This window comes from Lepidochelys kempii, chromosome 12, assembly GCF_965140285.1.
Source record: "Lepidochelys kempii isolate rLepKem1 chromosome 12, rLepKem1.hap1, whole genome shotgun sequence".
NCBI lineage: Eukaryota > Metazoa > Chordata > Testudines > Cheloniidae > Lepidochelys > Lepidochelys kempii.
This window is the reverse complement of record NC_136391.1, coordinates 30,824,597-30,834,073: the sequence shown is the minus strand read 5'-3', so window position 1 is coordinate 30,834,073 and position 9,477 is coordinate 30,824,597. Positions and strand designations below refer to the sequence as shown.

The window sequence follows — 9,477 nt, the reverse complement described above, 5'->3', positions numbered from 1 at the left end:
AGTAGCAGATCCAGTCCTGTGCATCATCTGTACCTCAGCCCAAGAGCTCTGAATAGCTGTGCACAAGAATCTGCGCATTTTACTTTGGGCAGCAGGAATATTGATGTACCATATAGTGTTGCCCACTGTGAGCGAATTTGTCTATTTCCCCTGACATTATTAACGGGACCACAGCCAGAGTCCATCTTTGGAGGCACTGAAACCCAGGTCAGGTTATTGTCATCTTCCCAATTGCTTCTCCGACTCTGTCCTATTGATTTCAGTGGGAGTTTTGCCTTAGCAAAGAGGAGTGGCCTCTTCCTGCTGCTAGTGCAGAGTTTGTAGGACAATACTTTGCACTAGTGGGTAGTTAGTGGGAAATGCAGGCATGGCCTATTGCTTTACACCAAAGAAAGGAATATCAGCATTATTTTAACACCATTTGCATTACTACAGTTAAGATGGCATCTTCTTTTCCCTTATAACCGTTTTTAGTTCAAGGGATTCTAATATGCCTGTAAAAATAATCTGAGGCTGAAATCTGACATGTAGTACTAGGGCTCACCCTGGGAAAATGTTTTCCTCCAATAGTTTTATATGTGTACAAATACAGGCCCCGCTCCTCTTTCCACTGAAGTCAACGGCCAAACTTCAGTGAGAGCAGGACCAGGATCAGATACGCACAAGGCCAAGATTTTTTTAAATACATGTGAAATAAATACAGAAATTAAACTATTTAGGGCTCATTAATCTATCAGCACTTTATTTTTTGTAATCCAATACAGGCATTAAAACGGAACAATTTCTGATTCAGAAAATCAAATAGTAAAGTTTGAAAAATAATTTAAACCAACTGTTTACACTGATGTGCCAGTCCCACAGCTCACAGTTTGCTGCTTCTTCCCTGATATAGCGATATATACTGCTCCATGAAACTCTTCTCAGAGGATGAAATTAAGTTGTCAAAATCATACGGAATTGCAAATGTAGGTTTCTTTTCAAAAATTACAAGAGCAAGAAATACAGCAAAGTGTGCAGTGAGTCCCCATATCCTAAGTGATGTTTTACGCTCAGGGTCATCATATACAAAACTGTGCAGCCAACTTGCAACACCATCTGCTCTTTTATAAGGCAAGGTCATGTACTTTAACGGATCGATAAAGTACTCCAGTGGCACCAAAAACACATCACTCACTTCATCTGGATTAGGTCTGGCCTGGAATGTGTCCTCTATAAATCCTACAACTGGTGTTACCAAAGAACCCACCTGAAAGGAAGAAAAAACATGAACTTGTTTGAAATACTAAGAAGAAAATCCTGTTTTTTTTCAAATGTTTTAGAAAATCTATCTACAGTATAACAAAATCATCACTGTTGATAACCTATGAAACAATCATACTTGTGAAGCCGTTTCGGGCCCTAATTCAAAAATTACATAGTTAAGCATTTATGTACTTTTTAGCATTGATATCAATGTAACTACTTATGTGTTTCAACTTACGCAGGTGCTTATGCACCTTGCTCATTTGGGACACACATTAGTGTTTATATTCTCTGCACACTGCTACCAATACAGGGCAACAATCACACACACAAGTGAGTCTGATATTCCATACAGTAGAGGTCACTGATAAACTGTAAGGCATTCACAAGCAGCCTATTCGTACAGATTATAAATATGAAAACCTGACACATACTGTTACAATGAAAGCCAACCATCATCACTTGTAGAGTCAGCAAGGAAATGTTACTGTTCCAAACACAAGGGTCACAATCTGCTCTCAGTTACTCTAGTGTAAATCTGGATAGACTATTTACATCCAATCACTCTGGATTTATATCAAGGTAACAGAGCAGAATAAGACAGGTAAGGGTGTTTGTAGACCAAGATCCATTAGGTAACCAAGTATATTTTTATTCAATTGATTACATTACACCATTTTTATATCAACCTTAAGAATTCTCAAAATGAAATTGGTTGTGAGACCCTACAAAAGTAGATAGTGCTGTAACAGAGAGCACTAAAAGTTAACATTTTTGGTATACTCAAATGTATATTTCAAATTATTATAATGCATAATGATATATTGAATGATGCACTTATCAGGAAAATATTTAAGAAAACTGTTGTAACAGCTAGACTTGTCCTTTCTATGAATTTTTGTGCTTTAAAGCTACCTTTACCTAAATACTTCAAGTTTCCAAATATTACATAATGCATGTTTCCACTGTACTCCTAGGAGAAACTACTTTCATCTTCTTATCTGGCAGGATAAAACTAACAGTAAGAAGACTAATATATAAATAAACAAACACAAATTAGAGCATTAACAGAAGATAATTGTGACCTATACATAAAAATATGAAAAAACTTGCTTTGAAAATGTAGCACTTTATATCTTTTCTCTAGTATGTGAAAACTGTTCCCATGAGAGAGATAGCTAGAGCCTAGAAGCTTGAAAATGTAACACTGATTTACACCTCAAAAGACATCTCCAGAACAGAGGAAGTATACTGGCTGCATTCCTGTTACAAAGTAAAAGGTCACTCATTGCTACAGGTTTGAAATGTCAGTGATAAGCTTATAGAAGTGAAATGCAATTTTCAGCTTGTTTCCTCATAATATTCAGAGTTGTTTGATTCTTTTTGGTACACCTTACTTTATCAATTCCAGGTACAAGCCTACAGATGACCTCCACTTGCTCTGGATAGAGTCCCACTTCTTCCTTGGCTTCCCGGAGAGCAGTGGCTATTTCATCTCTATCTGTTGGCTCACTTTTACCTCCTGGAAAGCACACTTCCCCTGGTGATCTTCTCAACTGGAAATTAAAGGAGTATTATTAAGTATCATGAGTTTTCTGATTTCATCTTAAATCCTTGTGTCCACAAAATTACTCCAAATTATTGTAGATCCTTCTAATCAACAAGGCTGAGAACTGGAACAAGAGCTCTACAGGTGAGAAGAGAAATGCATAGTCAGAGCTGTATGAGGAAGCTTTCTCAACATCTGAACACGGTGTCTATATCTTCCCAGTCTAGGTCCCTCACTTTCAGCATCACACAAAAGAAGAGGCATTTTCATAGTAACGTGTTACCTTTTATCATCATATGCTTTATATTGTATACTTTCCTTTAAAATTTATAACCACATTTCAAGGCCTTTTGCCATCTCTGCCTCACATAAGAGATTGAAAAAGCTCTTTGGAACTATCTGTCACTAAAATGGTTACTTTTGCATGGTCAAACAAAATAATTAAATATGCAAGGTACAGAATTCATTAAAAAAACCAAAATCAACAGCAGAAAAACACCTCTGAATAAGTAATGTCTCTATATTATATTTATTTGAAGTTTCACTTTAATAATAGTGAGTTCTATGAACGAACCAGAGCCTTTGTTAGAAAGCTCATTTACCATCAGTGTGTCTGCTCAGTTATTGTAAGCACAGTTATTACAGTGTCAAGATTTTTAAGTAGGAACATTATTACTGCATCTTTCAAGAGATGTTGCACCTCTCAGAAGCCGAAAAAGCAGCCAGGTAAATTACTTATCAAAAAGTACAGACAGTAGACCTAGGTATAATATGTAACAATAATAGTTTTAGAAAGATATCACTGGCACAAAATGGAGAGGAAGGTAGATTTGGTCTCTCACATCTAGAAGTGAAGAAAGAGACTGGAAAAGTAATGTTAGATACAACCTTAGGAATCACATTGGTAAAAACTTTATTGCACAGGTCAAATTTTTGTTTTAATTAAATTCTGTAGGAAACTGATCAATAGTCCCCTTTACTCTGACTTGGAAACTTGTATCAGACTTTACAGAAACATCCAAATTATTGTTGTGTATCTGGAAAGTAAATATCAGTGATCAATGTTAGCATGTGCAAATAAAGAGGTGTGTATGGATATTTTGGTTGCATACATGTGTGAAGACTATACTCTAAAACCATGCAGTAACAATTAAGATTTGTACATAGAGACTAATACTTGGATAAGAATATGGGTTAATATGAGTATCAGCTGAGTGCTTTCCTTCCTTCACTTTTTCTTTTCACACAGCTTAATCTTGCAACACACTTTCTCATTTTACTTTTGATGTTATACAGTTGGCTTTGACCTTCTGGTTCACATACCTTCATTGATCTGACAGTAAATAGCACATGCAGCTTTCCATCTTTAACCATTAGAGGCATAAGAACAGATGCTTTGGCTAGTGGCAAATGGGAGAATTTGTTTCCAACATCATATTTTCTTAAATTGATCTTGGCCTTATCTTTCATACTTCTGCTAAAAAAACACACAAAAATGCTCCATAACTAAACAGAATGCTTATCCTACTCCTTAAGAATATAGGAAAGATTATAAATTTAGGATTTACAAATACCAGAGCTGTCAAAAATATTATGTCCTGTTTTTCAAAATTATCAGGTAAACATAACTAAATATGGTCCTCATACGAGCCTGCAATTATTTTGAATCCAACCTACTGATCATCATTATCTCATTCCCAAAGCAACATGGACTTAATTTTTCTGATTCATATAAAAGTAATCAGTTCGTATTAATTGAATTATATACCAGACATATACTATTATACACAAGCTACGTACACAGAGCAACATTAGCAAATATAACACTGCCATAGTGTGTTTTTATATTACAGCATTTAAAAACACCCTCTTAAATATTCATTAAAAAAGTGTATACAGTGAGCATTAAACTTCCCATCCCCCCATTCTAAATTGCATATGATTGTGCACTTACATAATTAAAGCTTTTTGGACTCAATTTAAGATAAGACTCCACCCAGCTCAGGGTGTTTATGGGAACAGTATTGCTCAACATATTCAACACAGTTAATGAAACAGTAGTTACCAAAGAAAAATCTTAAAGGTGCATGACTGGAAAATGAGTCTGTGTTCTGCCACATCTGACAGCCCCATTTAGAAGGCAGAATTGTTCTGTGCATAGGCCAGTGTTTCCCAAACTTGGGTCGCCGCTTGTTCAGGGAAAGCCCCTGGCTGGCTGGGCTGGTTTGTTTACTTTCCGCGTGTGCAGGTAAACAAACCGGCCTGGCCCGCCAGGGGCTTTCGCTGAACAAGTGGCGTCCCAAGTTTGGGAAACATGGGCATAGGCTACTGGATTGGGACTCAGGGGAACTGGGTTCATTTCCCAGCTCTGCAATAATTATCCTATGACATCTTCATCTAGTCACTTAATCTCTCTGCCTCAGGATCCAATCTGCAAAATACTTCATTTAGGAGCCAGCATGGTTCAGTGGAAAGGATACTAGACTTGGAGCCAGAATTGGATTCCATTCCCGGTTCTGTCATTGATGTTGGACAAGTCACTTCACATCTCTCTTTTGGTTTTGCCATATGCAAAATGGGAATAATGCCACCTCATGAGGGTTAGGTATATTAGTTAATAGGCCTGATCCTGACTGCCACTGAAATAAATAGCAAAACTAGGACTGGGCATATTGTACTGCACTTAATGCATACAATCTCAAGGCAACTTGACAGTCATGGAGACTACACCTTGAATTAAGAAGAATAATTTATGATGCTTATGTTTTGCTAACTGTCAACAGGGAGATGTCTTATAAAGCATAGTAGAAAAGAAAGAAAGGCCCAATCCTGAAAACTCACACAAGTAAGTTTACACACCTGAGAAGTCAATGGGATTACTTGCAAGCACAATCTTGCCTCTCAGTCAAGATGTAATATCAAAGGACTGCAATGCAGTCTATTCTGAAGAATTTATTACTCTTGTACAAAAATACATTACAATACTTTTCTTAGTATTTCTTCTATGAAGTATTTTAAATAATTTAAAATAGACTGCTCAAACTAGTCAAATACATTTTGAGTAACAAGGTTTTACTTTAGACCCTCCTCCTTTGTATTAAGAAAGGATGACACATAAAGCTGATTGCCCCAAAACACGTTACTTAAAATTTAAAAAAAAACTGTATTTACATACTTCACGTAAATTCTGTGAATATTTTTATTGGCTACAATACAGGCATTTATCTTTATGAAAAAGGTTGGTAACCCACTACACTTTTTATATTAACCTGAAGAGAGACAGTCCCTACACCCAGGCACATACAATAGAGCGGGTGTAATCAATAGACAGAATGCGGGTCAAATCTGGACCGGCAGACATTTTTGAATGGACACAGAAATCTTTTTATTTACTTAATCATTAGAGGTTTATTATTTTCTTCCCTGGAATCTGAATCTTGACTATGACCTGACAAAGAAATCTGGACCTTGACAAAAAACAACTGACTACCCCTGCAATAGAGAATGGATGGTCCAGTGGCTAAGACGCTAGGAACTGGGAAAACTGGCTTCAAATCCCTGCTCTCCCACAGACTTTCTATGTGGTCTTAGATAAAATTTAGACAACAAATCCTACATCGTGGCAGGGGGTTAAAACCAGATGACCTCTGTGGACCTTTTAACCCTGTAATTCTAAGTCACTCAGGGTACACCTACACTGAAGCAAGATGGCATAGATGCACATAAACCAGCTTGCTAAAAATATCAATGTAACTATGACAGCGCAGATGGTGGCACAAGCTAGCTGCTCAAGTATGTACCTAAGTCTTGGACAGGTTTGTACTGAGGCAGCTAGTCCACTGCTATTTTTAGCATGTTAGCCTGCTCAAAGCTAGTGCATATATATCTACCTGAGCTGGAAATTGCACTTCTACCTGCAACATACATGTACCCTTAGGCCAGGGTATATCTACGCTGCAATCAGACATCCGCAGCTGGCCCATGCCAGCTGACTCCGGCTCTTGGTGATCGGGGCTAAGGGGCTGTTTAATTGCTGTGTAAACTTCCAAGTTCAGGCTGGAGCCCAAGCTCTCGGACCCTGTGAGTCCCAGGTGCCCAAGTCAGCTGGCACAGGCCAGCTGCGGGTTTGTCTTTGCAATGTAGACATACCCATAGTCTTTCTGTACCTCTGTTCTCCATATGTAAAATGGGGATAACACTTCCCGACCTCACAGGGGTGAGGATAAATACATTAAAAGACTGACGGGGGGAGGGCATACACGGAGCTCTACCATCACAAAGGAACACGCTTGAAGTGCCCTAATTCGGCAGGGATTTGTGGTCCCATGCCATAGAAAAGGGGCACGCAGGGATGACCCTGTATGCACGTACACCCAGAAACTGGGACCAGAGTCACTAAATCAGTTGCGGGGTTCACATCTTGAGCGACTGGAGGTCAAGGGCGTGTGTGTGCGCGCGCGTGAGATCTTGGTAAAAACCTACGCAGGTCACCAGAAAACAGGGCACCCTGGTACTGACAGAAACGGCCGCACCCCGACTTGCGCCGGAAGGAGCGAGTGTGAGATTTACAAGCCTGCCGCGATGTCGGTGCCAGCGAGGCAAGCCCGGGAAGTGCCTCTGGGAGTTAGGCAGCCGAGTCCCTTTCAAAGCCTGGCCCTAAGGCCTGACCTACGCTACAGCGAGGCTGATCCCACTACATCGCTGGGTCACCCCCCGTCCCTGTGCGACCCCCAGGCCTGGGGGCAGACGGCGCTGAGCGGGCGGGGAGGTCGCTTAACTACAGCGCCGGGACAGGCCCCGCGCTGGACAGGCACTCCCGCGCCCCAGGGACCGGCAGCGCGGGGCGGAGAGCTCTCACGGCTTCTGAGGGGGGGATGGGAGAAATCCGCCTGGCCCCACAGCTGCCTCGCCACGGGCCGGTGCGGTAGCCGGCGCCCTAACCACGGGGCCTGTTACCTTCCCCGCTCATCCTCGGCGTCTCTCAGAGCCGCCATCTTTCCTATCCACCCCAGGCCCCTGTCCTGAGGGAAAACAGCTCGGCGATGGAGGAGGGACAATTCCCCCACCTTTGCCACGCAATTCGTCCGCTCTCATTGGTTGGCAGCTGAGTTTCCCCAATGAGCGAGCACAGCTGCCCAGCGCTAGCTTCTCATTGGCTAGAGAGGCGGAGGCGAAGGCGGGGCGGGGGAGGGGGACGAGTCCATGGGCGGACGGGGGAGGTAAATAGACCCCATGCTACGCCGGCCTGCGGGGAGAGTTTGGAATGCGCCTGGTTTAGGGTCAGTCACAGCCCTGGGGAGGGCTCGCTCGACCCTCTAGTGGCCTGGGCGAGGCTCTGCGGCTCCTGACCTGATCGGAGCCTGGGGTTGTGCCACATCGAACTCCCTGGCGAGCTTCCTCCCTCACTTTTAACCAGTCCCAGCCCCCTCAACGGGCTAGTGCCAGAAACTCCAGTGCAGCAGCCCCACGTGTGGGGAGTGGGGTTGGTTACAGATTTTTCCACTCTTTTTGTGATCATCTAGTGAGTCTGGCCGCTTCACCCTGTCACTGCTGCAGCGAATCCCACTGGTGAATCAGTCCCCTCCTTTTAAATAAGGTGCACAGGCCGGATAAGCGCTACAATCCACGCCTGAGGCACCTGGTGGGAAAAGTCAGCTAGGCAGTAGCGCTGCTTCTCCCGTCAGCCTTGATAGGGACTGGAGTCGGTGATCGTCTATCGCCAGTTTACATGGGCCCAGCCGAGAGTCAGCTCTGCTACTACTGGTCCAGTCCTATTATTGCCGATCCAATCCTGCAGCTGTCCCCATGCAGGCCACAGAAGATTCAGGTGAGGAAGCCAAAGCAAAACACGTCCCTTGGACAGATAAAGTTGGACTCCCTTAGATAAAGATACATGGCCAAAATCCATTATTTGAGGGTGCCTCTCAACCAGGCATATCCTACACTCTGTTTGCCAGAAGCTGGGAATGAGCAACAGGGGATGGATCACTTGACGATTCCCTGTACTGTTCATTCCCTCTGGGGCACCTGGCAATGGCCACTGTCGGAAGACAGGATACTGGGCTAGTTGGACCTTTGGTCTGACCTAGTAGGGCCGTTCTTATGTTCCAATGCCTATGTCCTTTCACGAAAACAGTAATGACAATAATCTATCATCACATTTACTCAACAAATTCCCACCAAAGGGACAAAACTCAGTAAGTGAATTATGGGTAAACAAAATGGTCTGTAAATGAAGTTGTCCAGTGGTGTCTTTTTGTCTTCTCCCCAACAGAGGGAGCAGAAATAGCCATGCTCTAAATCTTCTGGTTCTGGGTTTACAACCTCCAAAGAGTTACAAAATAGATTTTATCATTTTCCAGTTATCCTTGTAGTCTGTTCTGGGTTTTGATTTCTACACTGTATATACACAGTTAGGATTTAGCTTCAAATACTGATTAGTGATGTATAAACACTTCATTGAACAATAATCTTTCTATCGTAGTTGGTAATGGGTTGTGTGTGGTTGAGCATTGGCTCTGCCCCCATCACACTGGCCAGCTATTCCAAGGCATGCAGAGGGAAGTTATTTGTACTAGGTATTGGGTGCGCACAGTTTACTTTCACTCAGGGAGCAAAGGGAAACCAGGGACCAGATTGTGACTCAGCTCCTGGGGCAAAGCACTCTCAGCATTGACCTAACTCTT

The 9,477-nt window shown here is 42.1% G+C and overlaps 1 protein-coding gene across 6 annotated transcripts; it reads right to left on the bottom strand.

Moving 5' to 3' along the window:
* Positions 1 to 701: 701 nt before the first annotated feature.
* NUDT7 (nudix hydrolase 7) lies at positions 702 to 7,847 on the bottom strand. Of its 6 annotated transcripts, none has more exons than XM_073307980.2 (4): positions 4,857 to 4,992; positions 4,115 to 4,268; positions 2,640 to 2,798; positions 702 to 1,246 (listed from the first exon to the last, which is right to left on the bottom strand). In XM_073307980.2, exons 1-4 carry the CDS (start codon positions 4,922 to 4,924, stop codon positions 863 to 865), a joined length of 765 nt encoding a protein of 254 aa, XP_073164081.1. In that variant the 5' UTR covers positions 4,925 to 4,992; the 3' UTR covers positions 702 to 862. The 6 variants fall into 6 exon arrangements, with proteins under 6 accessions (XP_073164081.1, XP_073164082.1, XP_073164084.1 ...); XM_073307981.2 differs by lacking the exon at positions 4,857 to 4,992 and adding an exon at positions 7,748 to 7,847 and having other exon boundaries at positions 703 to 1,246; XM_073307983.1 differs by lacking the exon at positions 4,857 to 4,992 and adding an exon at positions 7,748 to 7,844 and having other exon boundaries at positions 703 to 1,246; positions 4,115 to 4,265.
* Positions 7,848 to 9,477: the final 1,630 nt, after the last annotated feature.

Bases quoted from the DNA above. Each gene is read 5' to 3' on its own strand.
- NUDT7 (XM_073307980.2), bottom strand. From the start codon at position 4,924: ATGGGGCTGTCAGATGTGGCAGAACACAGACTCATTTTCCAGTCATGC. The intron at 4,269-4,856 runs GTAACTACTGTT...GTGTTTTTTTAG, and splicing joins ACCTTTAAGATTTTTCTTTG to CAGAAGTATGAAAGATAAGG. The intron at 1,247-2,639 runs GTAAGGTGTACC...TCTTCCTTTCAG, and splicing joins TTGTACCTGGAATTGATAAA to GTGGGTTCTTTGGTAACACC.